Below are 16,806 nucleotides of genomic sequence, written 5' to 3' on the forward strand. Positions count from 1 at the left end.
TGTCCTACCCTGTTGTTCATTTGTCAGCTGTTACAGCCTCTCTAAAGTAGAGGGAGGGGCTTTTGTCCTACCCTGTTGTTCATTTGTCAGCTGTTACAGCCTCTCTAAAGTAGAGGGAGGGGCTTTTGTCCTACCCTGTTGTTCATTTGTCAGCTGTTACAGCCTCTCTAAAGTAGAGGGAGGGGCTTTTGTCCTACCCTGTTGTTCATTTGTCAGCTGTTACAGCCTCTCTAAAGTAGAGGGAGGGGCTTTTGTCCTACCCTGTTGTTCATTTGTCAGCTGTTACAGCCTCTCTAAAGTAGAGGGAGGGGCTTTTGTCCTACCCTGTTGTTCATTTGTCAGCTGTTACAGCCTCTCTAAAGTAGAGGGAGGGGCTTTTGTCCTACCCTGTTGTTCATTTGTCAGCTGTTACAGCCTCTCTAAAGTAGAGGGAGGGGCTTTTGTCCTACCCTGTTGTTCATTTGTCAGCTGTTACAGCCTCTCTAAAGTAGAGGGAGGGGCTTTTGTCCTACCCTGTTGTTCATTTGTCAGCTGTTACAGCCTCTCTAAAGTAGAGGGAGGGGCTTTTGTCCTACCCTGTTGTTCATTTGTCAGCTGTTACAGCCTCTCTAAAGTAGAGGGAGGGGCTTTTGTCCTACCCTGTTGTTCATTTGTCAGCTGTTACAGCCTCTCTAAAGTAGAGGGAGGGGCTTTTGTCCTACCCTGTTGTTCATTTGTCAGCTGTTACAGCCTCTCTAAAGTAGATGGAGGGGCTTTTGTCCTACCCTGTTGTTCATTTGTCAGCTGTTACAGCCTCTCTAAAGTAGAGGGAGGGGCTTTTGTCCTACCCTGTTGTTCATTTGTCAGCTGTTACAGCCTCTCTAAAGTAGAGGGAGGGGCTTTTGTCCTACCCTGTTGTTCATTTGTCAGCTGTTACAGCCTCTCTAAAGTAGAGGGAGGGGCTTTTGTCCTACCCTGTTGTTCATTTGTCAGCTGTTACAGCCTCTCTAAAAAGTAGAGGGAGGGGCTTTTGTCCTACCCTGTTGTTCATTTGTCAGCTGTTACAGCCTCTCTAAAGTAGAGGGAGGGGCTTTTGTCCTACCCTGTTGTTCATTTGTCAGCTGTTACAGCCTCTCTAAAGTAGAGGGAGGGGCTTTGTCCTACCCTGTTGTTCATTTGTCAGCTGTTACAGCCTCTCTAAAGTAGAGGGAGGGGCTTTTGTCCTACCCTGTTGTTCATTTGTCAGCTGTTACAGCCTCTCTAAAGTAGAGGGAGGGGCTTTGTCCTACCATGTTGTTCATTTGTCAGTCCTACTGTTACAGCCTTACAGCCTCTAAAGTAGAGGAGGGGCTTTTGTCCTACCCTGTTGTTCATTTGTCAGCTGTTACAGCCTCTCTAAAGTAGAGGGAGGGGCTTTGTCCTACCCTGTTGTTCATTTGTCAGCTGTTACAGCCTCTCTAAAGTAGAGGGAGGGGCTTTGTCCTACCCTGTTGTTCATTTGTCAGCTGTTACAGCCTCTCTAAAGTAGAGGGAGGGGCTTTTGTCCTACCCTGTTGTTCATTTGTCAGCTGTTACAGCCTCTCTAAAGTAGAGGGAGGGGCTTTGTCCTACCCTGTTGTTCATTTGTCAGCTGTTGCAGCTTACATTTACATTACATTTACATTTAAGTCATTTAGCAGACGCTCTTATCCAGAGCGACTTACAAATTGGTGCATTCACCTTATGACATCCAGTGGAACAGCCACTTTACAATAGTGCATCTAAATATTTTAAGGGGGGAGGGGGGTGAGAAGGATTACTTTATCCTATCCTAAGTATTCCTTAAAGAGGTGGGGTTTCAGGTGTCTCCGGAAGGTGGTGATTGACTCCGCTGTCCTGGCGTCGTGAGGAAGTTTGTTCCACCATTGGGGAGCCAGAGCAGCGAACAGTTTTGACTGGGCTGAGCGGGAACTGTACTTCCTCAGTGGTAGGGAGACGAGCAGGCCAGAGGTGGATGAACGCAGTGCCCTTATTTGGGTGTAGGGCCTGATCAGAGCCTGGAGGTACTGAGGTGCCGTTCCCTCACAGCTCCGTAGGCAAGCACCATGGTCTTGTAGCGGATGCGAGCTTCAACTGGAAGCCAGTGGAGAGAGCGGAGGAGCGGGGTGACGTGAGAGAACTTGGGAAGGTTGAACACTAGACGGGCTGCGGCGTTCTGGATGAGTTGTAGGGGTTTAATGGCACAGGCAGGGAGCCCAGCCAACAGCGAGTTGCAGTAATCCAGACGGGAGATGACAAGTGCCTGGATTAGGACCTGCGCCGCTTCCTGTGTGAGGCAAGGTCGTACTCTGCGGATGTTGTAGAGCATGAACCTACAGGAACGGGCCACCGCCTTGATGTTAGTTGAGAACGACAGGGTGTTGTCCAGGATCACGCCAAGGTTCTTAGCACTCTGGGAGGAGGACACAATGGAGTTGTCAACCGTGATGGCGAGATCATGGAACGGGCAGTCCTTCCCGGGAGGAAGAGCAGCTCCGTCTTGCCGAAGTTCAGCTTGAGATGGTGATCCGTCATCCACACTGATATGTCTGCTAGACATGCAGAGATGCGATCGCCACCTGGTCATCAGAAGGGGGAAAGGAGAAGATTAATTGTGTGTCGTCTGCATAGCAATGATAGGAGAGACCATGTGAGGTTATGACAGAGCCAAGTGACTTGGTGTATAGCGAGAATAGGAGAGGGCCTAGAACAGAGCCCTGGGGGACACCAGTGGTGAGAGCGCGTGGTGAGGAGACAGATTCTCGCCACGCCACCTGGTAGGAGCGACCTGTCAGGTAGGACGCAATCCAAGCGTGGGCCGCGCCAGAGATGCCCAACTCGGAGAGGGTGGAGAGGAGGATCTGATGGTTCACAGTATCGAAGGCAGCCGATAGGTCTAGAAGGATGAGAGCAGAGGAGAGAGAGTTAGCTTTAGCGGTGCGGAGCGCCTCCGTGATACAGAGAAGAGCAGTCTCAGTTGAATGACTAGTCTTGAAACCTGACTGATTTGGATCAAGAAGGTCATTCTGAGAGAGATAGCGGGAGAGCTGACCAAGGACGGCACGTTCAAGAGTTTTGGAGAGAAAAGAAAGAAGGGATACTGGTCTGTAGTTGTTAACATCGGAGGGATCGAGTGTAGGTTTTTTCAGAAGGGGTGCAACTCTCGCTCTCTTGAAGACGGAAGGGACGTAGCCAGCGGTCAGGGATAAGTTGATGAGCGAGGTGAGGTAAGGGAGAAGGTCTCCGGAAATGGTCTGGAGAAGAGAGGAGGGGATAGGGTCGAGCGGGCAGGTTGTTGGGCGGCCGGCCGTCACAAGACGCGAGATTTCATCTGGAGAGAGAGGGGAGAAAGAGGTCAGAGCACAGGGTAGGGCAGTGTGAGCAGAACCAGCAGTGTCGTTTGACTTAGCAAACGAGGATCGGATGTCGTCGACCTTCTTTTCAAAATGGTTGACGAAGTCATCTGCAGAGAGGGAGGAGGGGGGGGTAGGGGGAGGAGGATTCAGGAGAGAGGAGAAGGTGGCAAAGAGCTTCCTAGGGTTAGAGGCAGATGCTTGAAATTTAGAGTGGTAGAAAGTGGTTTTAGCAGCAGAGACAGAGGAGGAAAATGTAGAGAGGAGGGAGCGAAAGGATGCCAGGTCCGCAGGGAGGCGGTTTTCCTCCATTTCCGCTCGGCTGCCCGGAGCCCTGTTCTGTGAGCTCGCAATGAGTCGTCAAGCCACGGAGCGGGAGGGGAGGACCGAGCCGGCCTGGAAGATAGGGGACATAGAGAGTCAAAGGATGCAGAAAGGGAGGAGAGGAGCGTTGAGGAGGCAGAATCAGGAGATAGGTTGGAGAAGGTTTGAGCAGAGGGAAGAGATGATAGGATGGAAGAGGAGAGAGTAGCGGGGGAGAGAGAGCGAAGGTTGGGACGGCGCGATACCATCCGAGTAGGGGCAGTGTGGGAAGTGTTGGATGAGAGCGAGAGGGAAAAGGATACAAGGTAGTGGTCGGAGACTTGGAGGGGAGTTGCAATGAGGTTAGTGGAAGAACAGCATCTAGTAAAGATGAGGTCGAGCGTATTGCCTGCCTTGTGAGTAGGGGGAAGGTGAGAGGGTGAGGTCAAAAGAGGAGAGGAGTGGAAAGAAGGAGGCAGAGAGGAATGAGTCAAAGGTAGATGTGGGGAGGTTAAAGTCGCCCAGAACTGTGAGAGGTGAGCCGTCCTCAGGAAAGGAGCTTATCAATGCATCAAGCTCATTGATGAACTCTCCGAGGGGACCTGGAGGGCGATAAATGATAAGGATGTTAAGCTTGAAAGGGCTGGTAACTGTGACAGCATGAAATTCAAAGGAGGCGATAGACAGATGGGTAAGGGGAGAAAGAGAGAATGACCACTTGGGAGAGATAAGGATCCCGATGCCACCACCCCGCTGACCAGAAGCTCTCGGGGTGTGCGAGAACACGTGGGCGGACGAAGAGAGAGCAGTAGGAGTAGCAGTGTTATCTGTGGTGATCCATGTTTCTGTCAGTGCCAAGAAGTCGAGGGACTGGAGGGAGGCATAGGCTGAGATGAACTCTGCCTTGTTGGCCGCAGATCGGCAGTTCCAGAGGCTACCGGAGACCTGGAACTCCACGTGGGTGTGCGCGCTGGGACCACCAGATTAGGGTGGCAGCGGCCACGCGGTGTGGAGCGTTTGTATGGTCTGTGCAGAGAGGAGAGAACAGGGATAGACAGACACATAGTTGACAGGCTACAGAAGAGGCTACGCTAATGCAAGGAGATTGGAATGACAAGTGGACTACACGTCTCGAATGTTCAGAAAGTTAAGCTTACGTAGCAAGAATCTTATTGACTAAAATGATTCAAATGATACAGTACTGCTGAAGTAGGCTAGCTGGCAGTGGCTGCGTTGTTGACTTTGTAGGCTAGCTGGCAGTGGCTGCGTTGTTGACACTACACTAATCAAGTCGTTTCGTTAAGTGTAATAGTTTCTACAGTGCTGCTATTCGGGGGCTAGCTGGCTAGCTAGCAGTGTTGATTACGTTACGTTGCGTTAAAAGAACGACAATAGCTGGCTAGCTAACCTAGAAAATCGCTCTAGACTACACAATTATCTTTGATACACAGACGGCTATGTAGCTAGCTATGTAGCTAGCTACGATCAAACAAATCAAACCGTTGTGCTGTAAAGAAATGAAATGAAAAATGTGATACTACCTGTGGAGCGAAGCGGAATGCGACCCGGTTGTTGAGTGCGGAAGTTCTATTCAGTAGACGTTGGCTAGCTGTTGGCTAGCTAGCAGAGTCTCCTACGTTAAGGACGACAAATAGCTGGCTAGCTAACCTCGGTAAATTAAGATAATCACTCTAAGACTACACGCTCTAAACTACAGTTTAGCTTACAGTTTCATATATCAGGAAAAAAGTAGGTGTACACATGTGTATGTGTGTGTGAATGGGAATCAATTGTTGGTATATAGTAAGACATAGCTGTGTGTGTGTGTGTGTGTGTGTGTGTGTGTGTGTGTGTGTGTGTGTGTGTGTGTGTGTGTGTGTGTGTGTGTGTGTGTGTGTGTGTGTGCGTGTGCGTGTGCGTGTGTTTTTATTTGTGCTATATAAACAGAGAAAAAACCTCATTGAAGTTTGCACTACTACACACACCATAATACTTTGAATCCTGCTCATCTTTACCTTGCATCCTCTGTTGCTGCATTACATGCTCTCTCTCCTCACCCCTGCTCCTGATGCTGTCGCTTAGCAACGCATATTCCAAGTGATGTGCGAAAAACAAACAACTAGCTGCAGAGGAGATTGAGAGGAAGAAGAGAGAACATGAACATCGGTGTATATATTTTGTATGTTTTTTGTTGTTGTTGTTTGTTGTTGAGGGTCGGTGAAGTTAGCTCGGTAAAATCTCTGGGTTATTTGATCAAACCTATTCTGTTGCAGTCACAGCTCCTTGCTATGGTCGTTATAAAGTCCGGCAGATGGCGCTGTTATAAAGAGAAGGGGCCAGTGGCTCTTTCATCAAGAATAGAAGAAGGAGTGGGAGAAAAAATAAAAATAAAGGAGGCCGGACCCGACACAAAACATAACGCACACCGATAGCAGTAGAGGGTCCATTAATGAACATAAAATAAACAGATAGCGAGCAAATACGCTTGTTCACGGAATTTAATCCCGTTGAGAGCAGGTCATGCTGTTCTCGCAAAGGTAATGAGCCGTAAAGCCCTTGGGTTTCGGCTTAGCAGCGCCCACAAACTGCAGCGAAACTGGAACGATTGGCAGCCCAGGTTGGTATCGCGCCACGGGGGGGAGACGGTCTACGAGAGAACGGGGATCCGCGGGGCCTTTAACCTTATTTAGCTAGTCGGACACTTTGGTTCCCACACCGTAGGGAAATGGCTCGATTAACAGGAGCTAGCCAGCAAACAAGTAAGCTAACGCTCAAAAGCTTGATAACGTTATCCAAACTAGCTATTCAAGGCAAACCGACACTTTTATTCCGACTCAAAACAACCTGCCGCATTGCTTTCCTCGTGTTTCGGTATACATGGCCGGCTGGCTAACCTGTGGAAGTGGTGTTAGCTAGGTATGGCTAGTTGTTATAACTAGTATTAGCCCATATTCATTGTCACTGAGATGACATGTTAACGTTCACTTGGTAGCCAGTTAGTTAATTAACTCAAAGCGCACATCGTGGCAGCCTAATGATGTTAGCCAACGAGCTAACTAGCGGCTAACTGTGGCCAGTGTTCGTCAGCCAGGTTATAGCTTTCTTCACCTTTTGTCTCCGGTGCTGGTTAGATAGATTAGCTACAATTACCAGTCCGTTGGTTGGTTGTGCTTTGATAACTCCGGAACAGTAAACTGATTTTTGACATCAAATGGCAACGTAAAAGTGTGGACACATTGTCTTTCTAGTTGGCTATACAGAATGGTGGGCGACGGTCGTCTTTCCTGCTGTTTTGTGTAACTTTACCTGGTCAACAATGATTAGCCAGATAACCTCGGCTTGAGTTATTGCTCAAACAGTAACGAGGCAGAAGGGCGCTAACTAACTAGCTACTGGGGTTTTTAACGCTTGCTAATTGATTGCTAACCTGCTAGTTGTACTAGTTTTGCGCGCTTACCAGTAAACGAAAGCGATGTAGCAATGCTGTCAGCGGGTTGAGTTGCACAGGGACATCAATAAAGTGCGTTATGCAAGTTAATCAGTTCCTGATCAAAGAGTGGGCGGTGGTGCTAAAACATTCCTTCAGTTGAGACCTCCACCTCCCTCCATCAGACGGTTCTGTTCAGACAAGTGTCTTATAGAAACTATTCTACAGAGCTGTAAATGAGCTAGAATCATTTCTCAATCCATGTATCCAGTTGTTAAATCCTAGACTTGTAAACCAGATTGGGGTGAGATTGTCAAACTGTAGGAAGTGTATCCATATGAGTTATGATTGGGTGGAAAGGTTGTTGGATCGAATCCCCAAGCTGACAATGTAAAGACCTGGCCTTCTGCCCTTGAACAAGGCAGTTAACCCACTGTTCCCCGGTAGGCCGTCATTGTAAATAAGAATATGTTCTAAACTGATTTGCCTAGTTGAATCAAAGTGTAAAAAATGATGAACCACAGTCATTTAGCATCGATCAAGTACAAGTTGCCCTGACTGTCCTCCCTGGGGGATTTCACTGACTGTGTTTGTCCCCCCCGTTTGTCTGCTCCTCTGTCCGCCGGCTTCAGAGGCGACAGCGTGTCAGCAGCTAGCCAGGACGGTGTGAAGTGCATCGCCACCAGAGACCTGGGTCCAGCTGCAGCAGCTGTATACGACCCAACAGCAGTGGGAGTAGCAACCTCGGACCGGCCTGTCTCCCCACCTCTCCTACAGAATGATGCCTTCCCAGACACCGCAGACACACTGGACGAAGGGGGTGGGTTTTACTGTCTACTGTCTGCAACATGTTGGGGTGGGTGTGGGCTGGGGATGGGTGTGGGCTGGGGATGGGTGTGGGCTGGGGATGGGTGTGGGCTGGGGATGGGTGTGGGCTGCCTGTCTGCAGCATGTTGGGGTGTGGTGTGGGCTGGGGATGGGTGCTACTGCCTGTCTGCAGCATGTTGTGGTGGTGTGGGCTGGGGTTGGGTGTGGGCTGGGTGCTACTGCCTGTCTGTAGCATGTTGTGGTGGTGTGGGCTGGGGTTGGGTATGGGCTGGGGTTGGGTAGGGGCTGGGGTTGGGTGTGGGCTGGGGTTGGGTGTGGGCTGGGGTTGGGTGTGGGCTGGGGTTGGGTGTGGGCTGGGGTTGGGTGTGGGCTGGGGTTGGGTGTGGGCTGGGGTTGGGTGCTACTGCCTGTCTGCAGCATGTTGGTGTGGGTTGGGGTGTGGGGTTGGGTGTGGTGTTGGGTTGGGTTTCACTGCCTGTCTGCAACATGTTGGTGATACTGTAGTGATTTGAGTGAGCTACGACTGTTACGCCCCTTGCGGGTCTCACTGTAGGCAGACCTGCTACCCATCTAAAGAGTCTCACTGTAGGCAGACCTGCTACCCATCTAAAGAGTCTCACTGTAGGCAGACCTGCTACCCATCTAAAGAGTCTCACTGTAGGCAGACCTGCTACCCATCTAAAGAGTCTCACTGTAGGCAGACCTGCTACCCATCTAAAGAGTCTCACTGTAGGCAGACCTGCTACCCATCTAAAGAGTCTCACTGTAGGCAGACCTGCTACCCATCTAAAGAGTCTCACTGTAGGCAGACCTGCTACCCATCTAAAGAGTCTCACTGTAGGCAGACCTGCTACCCATCTAAAGAGTCTCACTGTAGGCAGACCTGCTACCCATCTAAAGAGTAAAAGGGGATTCGTAACAGGCCTGCCGACCCAGGCAGGGGTGCTGTGTATAGTTAGTAGCCTGGTTCAGGCCTGCCGACCCAGGCAGGGGTGCTGTGTATAGTTAGTAGCCTGGTTCAGGCCTGCCGACCCAGGCAGGGGTGCTGTGTATCGTTAGTAGCCTGGTTCAGGCCTGCCGACCCAGGCAGGGGTGCTGTGTATCGTTAGTAGCCTGGTTCAGGCCTGCCGACCCAGGCAGGGGTGCTGTGTATTATTAGCCTGGTCCTGGATCTGTTTGTGTCGTCGTGCCAAGGGACAACAAGTGACAAAGACTATAGGAGCTAGTTGGCAAGACAGCACAAACAGATCTGAGACCAGGCTTGGGTTGTTATGGGGTCAGGTTAGCAGTACATGAGACCAGGCTTCACTGTGAGGTCTACACTGTTGGTTAAGGGCTTGTAAGTCAGCATTTCACTGTGAGGTCTACACTGTTGGTTAAGGGCTTGTCAGTAAAGCATTTCACTGTGAGGTCTACACTGTTGGTTAAGGGCTTGTCAGTCAGCGTTTCACTGTGAGGTCAACACTTGTTGTATTCACATGTGATTTGATATACAGGCCGCTGCTTTAGACCAGGGCCCTCTTTGTATCAGTGTATTTATTGTTGTGGTCACGTTGTCCAGAGGTGAACCTGTAGTCATCGGGGCGGCAGGGTAGCCTAGTGGTTAGAGCTTTGGACTAGTAACCTGAAGGTTGCAAGTTCAAACCCCCAAGCTGACAAGGTACAAATCTGTCATTCTACCCCTGAACAGGCAGTTAACCCACTGTTCCTAGGCCGTCATTGAAAATAAGAATTTGTTCTTAAAAACTGACTTGCCTAGTTAAATAAAGGTAAAATAAAAAATAAATTGAACTGTGGACAACCCCTGTGTGTTCTGTGTTAAATGCCTTATCAACTGGTAGTGGTGTCTTTAGGAGTCATCCAGCTTCTCTCCCTCTTTCCTTCCCGGGTCCTCAGACTCACGTCTGCTTAATGTTTCTGTGGAAGTGAAAGAGAAAGGGACTTCTGGTCTCTGTGGTGTCGTATCTGTCCCGGGCATCTGGAAGAGGGAAAGCACCGTGAATCCCCAGGTTCCCCCACAGATATCTGCCCTCGTGGTAGAGAAGTCTGTCTCAAATGGTTCCCTATGTAGTGCACTACTTTAGACCAGGACCCAATAATGGCACCCTATTCCCTATGTAGTGCACTACTTTAGACCAAGACCCAATAATGGCACCCTATTCTCTCTATACTGCTACTGCTACTTGGGGTTAGTGTTCCCTCATGGCCATATCTCCATATTACAACGCTTGTCAAAGGAAAACTGGCGGAAGACCACCTGTGCTAATTAGCCATCTGCTGCGCTCCTGACACCTGTGTGTTAGCTAAGGGGGGGGGAAGTGTAGTTTAGTCACATAGCTGTATGAATCTGTGCTAAACTGCTCCTCTCCTCCTCTGTCTCTCTGTGTCTCTGTCTCTCTGTGTCTCTGTGTCTCTGTGTCTCTGTGTCTCTGTGTCTCTGTGTCTCTGTGTCTCTGTGTCTCTGTGTCTCTGTGTCTCTGTGTCTCTGTGTCTCTGTGTCTCTGTCTCTGTGTCTCTCTGTCTCCACCCTCTCCTCCTCCTCTCCCCCTCTCTCTCTCTCCACCCCCTCCAGGAGGATATGAAGCTGCAGGAGGGTTCAGTGATGATACTTTTGGTTGGAAGTCGTTGGGGCAAGAGTTGAGGATCAACGATGCGACCGCCGATTTGACCACTTTTCAGCAGCATGGAAACCGTGCTTTAGCTTCTAAGGACATGAGGAAATCCCACGGTGAGTATTTAGCCTACACCAGGGGCTGCCGCCAGACCTCTCTCCCCGGGGGCTGCCGCCAGACCTCTCTCCCCGGGGGCTGCCGCCAGACCTCTCTCCCCGGGGGCTGCCGCCAGACCTCTCTCCCCGGGGGCTGCCGCCAGACCTCTCTCCCCGGGGGGCTGTCGTCAGACCTCTCTCCCCGGGGGGCTGCCGTCAGACCTCTCTCCCCGGGGGGCTGTCGTCAGACCTCTCTCCCCGGGGGGCTGTCGTCAGACCTCTCTCCCCGGGGGGCTGTCGTCAGACCTCTCTCCCCGGGGGGCTGTCGTCAGACCTCTCTCCCCGGGGGCTGTCGTCAGACCTCTCTCCCCGGGGGCTGTCGTCAGACCTCTCTCCCCGGGGGCTGTCGTCAGACCTCTCTCCCCGGGGGGCTGTCGTCAGACCTCTCTCCCCGGGGGGCTGTCGTCAGACCTCTCTCCCCGGGGGGCTGTCGTCAGACCTCTCTCCCCGGGGGGCTGTCGTCAGACCTCTCTCCCCCGGGGGCTGTCGTCAGACCTCTCTCCCCGGGGGCCGCCGTCAGACCTCTCCCCCCCCCGGGGGCCGTCGTCAGACCTCTCCCCCCGGGGGCCGTCGTCAGACCTCTCCCCCCGGGGGCCGTCGTCAGACCTCTCTCCCCCGGGGGCCGTCGTCAGACCTCTCTCCCCGGGGGGCCGTCGTCAGACCTCTCTCCCCGGGGGGCCGTCGTCAGACCTCTCTCCCCGGGGGGCCGTCGTCAGACCTCTCTCCCCGGGGGGCCGTCGTCAGACCTCTCTCCCCGGGGGGCCGCCGTCAGACCTCTCCCCCCGGGGGGCCGCCGTCAGTCCTCTCCCCCCGGGGGGCCGCCGTCAGTCCTCTCCCCCCGGGGGGCCGCCGTCAGACCTCTCCCCTGTCTTAATACACCCGATTCACCTAGTCAAGGTCTTGATGATTAGTTGACCAGTTGAATCAGGTTCTGTGGAATAGATCAAATCCCTGGAGCGCCTGGGGGTTCTGAGGATGGGTTTGGAAATCACTACTTGGTTCTCTTAGATAAAATGGCAAAATTACTGAATTCTATTTCTGATCACCATTTCATCTCTCCATTCCCCTCTTTCAATCTTTCTCCATCTCTCTTTACATCCCGCCCTCTCTCCCTCTTTTCCTGTTTTTCCATCCCTCTCTCTGTCCCCCCCCTTACAGACAGAGGGATGTCTCACTCTGATGAGTCTCGCCTGTCCAACCTCCTGCGCCGTGTGTCCCGCGAGGAGGACAGGGACCGCCGGCTGGCCACTGTCAGACAGCTCCGGGAGTTCATCACTCACTCTGACAACAAAGTGGTGAGGTCATCGATCATATCTACAGTTGAAGTGGGAAGTTGACATACACTTAGGTTGGAGTCATTAGAACTAGTTTACATACACTTAGGTTGGAGTCATTAGAACTAGTTTACATACACTTAGGTTGGAGTCATTAAAACTAGTTTACATACACTTAGGTTGGAGTCATTAAAACTAGTTTACATACACTTAGGTTGGAGTCATTAAAACTAGTTTACATACACTTAGGTTGGAGTCATTAAAACTAGTTTACATACACTTAGGTTGGAGTCATTAAAACTAGTTTACATACACTGAGGTTGGAGTCATTAAAACTAGTTTACATACACTGAGGTTGGAGTCATTAAAACTAGTTTACATACACTGAGGTTGGAGTCATTAAAACTAGTTTACATACACTGAGGTTGGAGTCATTAAAACTAGTTTACATACACTGAGGTTGGAGTCATTAAAACTAGTTTACATACACTGAGGTTGGAGTCATTAAAACTAGTTTACATACACTGAGGTTGGAGTCATTAAAACTAGTTTACATACACTGAGGTTGGAGTCATTAAAACTAGTTTACATACACTGAGGTTGGAGTCATTAAAACTAGTTTACATACACTGAGGTTGGAGTCATTAAAACTAGTTTACATACACTGAGGTTGGAGTCATTAAAACTAGTTTACATACACTGAGGTTGGAGTCATTAAAACTAGTTTACATACACTGAGGTTGGAGTCCATTAAAACTAGTTTACATACACTGAGGTTGGAGTCCATTAAAACTAGTTTACATACACTGAGGTTGGAGTCCATTAAAACTAGTTTACATACACTGAGGTTGGAGTCCATTAAAACTTGTTTTTCAACTACTCCACGTCTTAAACAATAGTTTTGGCAGGTCGGTTAAGACATCTACTTTGTGCATGACACAAGTAATTTCTCCAACAATTGTTGACAGACAGATTATTTCACTTATAATTCACTGTATCACAATTCCAGTGGGTCAGAAGTTTACATCCACTAAGTTGACTGTGCCTTTAAACAGCTTGGAAAATTCCAGAAAATTATGTCATGGCTTTAGAAGCTTCTGATAGGCTAATTGACATTATTTGAGTCAACTGGAGGTGTACCTGTGGATGTATTTCAAGGCCTACCTTCAAACTCAGTGCCTCTTTGCTTGACATCATGGGAAAATCAAACTAAATCAGCCAAGACCTCAGAAACAAAATGGATGGCATCATGGGGGGAAATGATGTGGATATATTGAAGCAACATCTCAAGACATCAGTCAGGAAGTTGAAGCTTGGTCCCAAATGGACAATGACCCCAAGCATACTTCCAAAGTTGTGGCAAAACGGCTTAATGACAACGAAGTCAAGGTATTGGAGTGACCATCACAAAGCCCTGACCTCAATCCTATAGAACATTTGTGGGCAGAACTGAAAAGGTGTGTGAGAGCAAGGAGGCCTACAAACCTGACTCGGTTACACCAGTTCTGTCAGGAGGAATGGGCCAAAATTCACCCAACTTATTGTGGGAAGCTTGTGGAAGGCTACCCGACACGTTTTACCCAAGTTAAACAATTTAAAGGCACAGCTACCAAATGCTAATTGAGTGTATGTAAACTTTTGACCCACTGGGAATGTGATGAATGAAATAAAATCTGAAATAAATCATTCTTTCTACTATTATTCTGACTTCACATTCTTAAAATGAAGTGGTGATCCTACCTGACCTAAGACAGGGAATTTTTACAAGGAATAAATGTCAGGAATTGTGAAATATTGAGTTTATGTATTTGGCTAATGTGTATGTGAACTTCCAACTCCAACTATCTATCCATCTATCTGGGTAGTTTATCACTCTGACATCAGTGGTGAGGTCATCAATCATATCCATCTACCTGGGTAGTTTATCACTCTGACATCAGTGGTGAGGTCATCAATCATATCCATCTACCTGGGTAGTTTATCACTCTGACATCAGTGGTGAGGTCATCAATCATATCCATCTACCTGGGTAGTTTATCACTCACTCTGATGACATCAGTGGTGAGGTCATCAATCATATCCATCTACCTGGGTAGTTTATCACTCACTCTGATGACATCAGTGGTGAGGTCATCAATCATATCCATCTACCTGGGTAGTTTATCACTCACTCTGATGACATCAGTGGTGAGGTCATCAATCATATCCATCTACCTGGGTAGTTTATCACTCACTCTGATGACATCAGTGGAGAGGTCATCAATCATATCCATCTACCTGGGTAGTTTATCACTCACTCTGATGACATCAGTGGTGAGGTCATCAATCATATCCATCTACCTGGGTAGTTTATCACTCTGACATCAGTGGTGAGGTCATCAATCATATCCATCTACCTGGGTAGTTTATCACTCTGACATCAGTGGTGAGGTCATCAATCATATCCATCTATCTGGGTAGTTTATCACTCTGACATCAGTGGTGAGGTCATCAATCATATCCATCTATCTGGGTAGTTTATCACTCTGACATCAGTGGTGAGGTCATCAATCATATCCATCTACCTGGGTAGTTTATCACTCTGACATCAGTGGTGAGGTCATCAATCATATCCATCTACCTGGGTAGTTTATCACTCACTGTAGGCCCCCGGGTAGTGCACTACTGTAGGCCCCCGGGTAGTGCACTACTGTAGGCCCCCGGGTAGTGCACTACTGTAGGCCCCCGGGTAGTGCACTACTGTAGGCCCCCGGGTAGTGCACTACTGTAGGCCCCCGGGTAGTGCACTACTCTTGGCTGTGTTTAGACTCGGGGTAGTGGTAGAACTCTGTTCTCTCCCTGTTTGACACTGATTGAACTGTGTTCTCTCCCTGTTTGACACTGATTGTGTTCCTCTCTCTCGCCCTCGCCCTTCTCTCTCGCCCCCCTCTCTCGCCCCCCTCTCTCCCACCAGGCCCTGGTGAAACAGTTGGATACGATCCTCGGTACCCTGAATGATATTTTGAATGAAAGGTAAGAGGAAGTTCCCCATCAGAGCCAAAGAGTCTCCATCTGAAATGGTCTTTGTCTCTGGTCTTTATGTCTCTGGTCTTTATGTCTCTGGTCTTTATGTCTCTGGTCTTTATGTCTCTGGTCTTTATGTCTCTGGTCTTTATGTCTCTGGTCTTTATGTCTCTGGTCTTTATGTCTCTGGTCTTTATGTCTCTGGTCTTTATGTCTCTGGTCTTTATGTCTCTGGTCTTTATGTCTCTGGTCTTTATGTCTCTGGTCTTTATGTCTCTGGTCTTTATGTCTCTGGTCTTTATGTCTCTGGTCTTTATGTCTCTGGTCTTTATGTCTCTGGTCTTCATGTCTCTGTGGTAGAGGAGTCACTACAGTCCCTGGTTCGATTCTGACTGCAATAAGACTTCTAAAGTTGATGAAAAATGCCTTTTTTTTTGTAAATAGTTCTAAGCAGAAGCGTGCATAATGCACATCCACTAATAATGAGTGACTTCTGGTAGCAGACGTTACAGACCATTACCACAGATCTCATCAACGATCTCTGCAGCATAAGCCCACGTGCTGGTGGGTAGCCAGCATATCGTAATAGGTCTAGTCAACCTGGAGCTATTTGCTTGTTAATAACAAGCTAGAACAGTTGAACTGTTATGAATACACCCTCCTGTCTGTCTCCAACTGTCTGGTCACTTCCTGTCTGTCTCCAACTGTCTGGTCACTTCCTGTGTGTCTCCAACTGTCTGTCTCCAACTGTCTGGTCACTTCCTGTCTGGTCACTTCCTGTGTGTCTCCAACTGTCTGGTCACTTCCTGTGTGTCTCCAACTGTCTGGTCACTTCCTGTGTGTCTCCAACTGTCTGGTCACTTCCTGTCTGGTCACTTCCTGTGTGTCTCCAACTGTCTGGTCACTTCCTGTGTGTCTCCAACTGTCTGGTCACTTCCTGTGTGTCTCCAACTGTCTGGTCACTTCCTGTGTGTCTCCAACTGTCTGGTCACTTCCTGTGTGTCTCCAACTGTCTGGTCACTTCCTGTGTGTCTCCAACTGTCTGGTCACTTCCTGTGTGTCTCCAACTGTCTGGTCACTTCCTGTGTGTCTCCAACTGTCTGGTCACTTCCTGTGTGTCTCCAACTGTCTGGTCACTTCCTGTGTGTCTCCAACTGTCTGGTCACTTCCTGTGTGTCTCCAACTGTCTGGTCACTTCCTGTGTGTCTCCAACTGTCTGGTCACTTCCTGTGTGTCTCCAACTGTCTGGTCACTTCCTGTGTGTCTCCAACTGTCTGGTCACTTCCTGTGTGTCTCCAACTGTCTGGTCACTTCCTGTGTGTCTCCAACTGTCTGGTCACTTCCTGTGTGTCTCCAACTGTCTGGTCACTTCCTGTGTGTCTCCAACTGTCTGGTCACTTCCTGTGTGTCTCCAACTGTCTGGTCACTTCCTGTGTGTCTCCAACTGTCTGGTCACTTCCTGTGTGTCTCCAACTGTCTGGTCACTTCCTGTGTGTCTCCAACTGTCTGGTCACTTCCTGTGTGTCTCCAACTGTCTGGTCACTTCCTGTGTGTCTCCAACTGTCTGGTCACTTCCTGTCTGTCTCCAACTGTCTGGTCACTTCCTGTCTGTCTCCAACTGTCTGGTCACTTCCTGTCTGTCTCCAACTGTCTGGTCACTTCCTGTCTGTCTCCAACTGTCTGGTCACTTCCTGTCTGTCTCCAACTGTCTGGTCACTTCCTTTTGATGTTGAAGTCAAGGGGCCTACCTGGATAAGATGTTTATCTCTCAGAATGAGATGCCAATTCCTTCTATAAACTGTGTTTTATGCTCATTGCACCTTTATAAAACACAGACAAGACAGCTAGTATAAC

The 16,806-nt window shown here is 49.3% G+C and overlaps 1 protein-coding gene across 1 annotated transcript; it reads left to right on the top strand.

The window, feature by feature from the left end:
• Positions 1-6,063: 6,063 nt before the first annotated feature.
• Positions 6,064-14,961, top strand: LOC124020460 (serine/threonine-protein kinase SMG1-like; the record flags this gene model as incomplete). Its single annotated transcript, XM_046335694.1, has 5 exons — positions 6,064-6,270; positions 7,713-7,900; positions 10,481-10,636; positions 11,834-11,970; positions 14,903-14,961. Coding segments are annotated over exons 1-5 (617 nt in total), but the record flags the coding sequence as incomplete, so codon positions are not given.
• Between the last annotated feature and the right edge of the window lie 1,845 nt (positions 14,962-16,806).

The sequence above is a fragment of the Oncorhynchus gorbuscha genome, unplaced genomic scaffold, assembly GCF_021184085.1.
Source record: "Oncorhynchus gorbuscha isolate QuinsamMale2020 ecotype Even-year unplaced genomic scaffold, OgorEven_v1.0 Un_scaffold_821, whole genome shotgun sequence".
Classification (NCBI taxonomy): domain Eukaryota; kingdom Metazoa; phylum Chordata; class Actinopteri; order Salmoniformes; family Salmonidae; genus Oncorhynchus; species Oncorhynchus gorbuscha.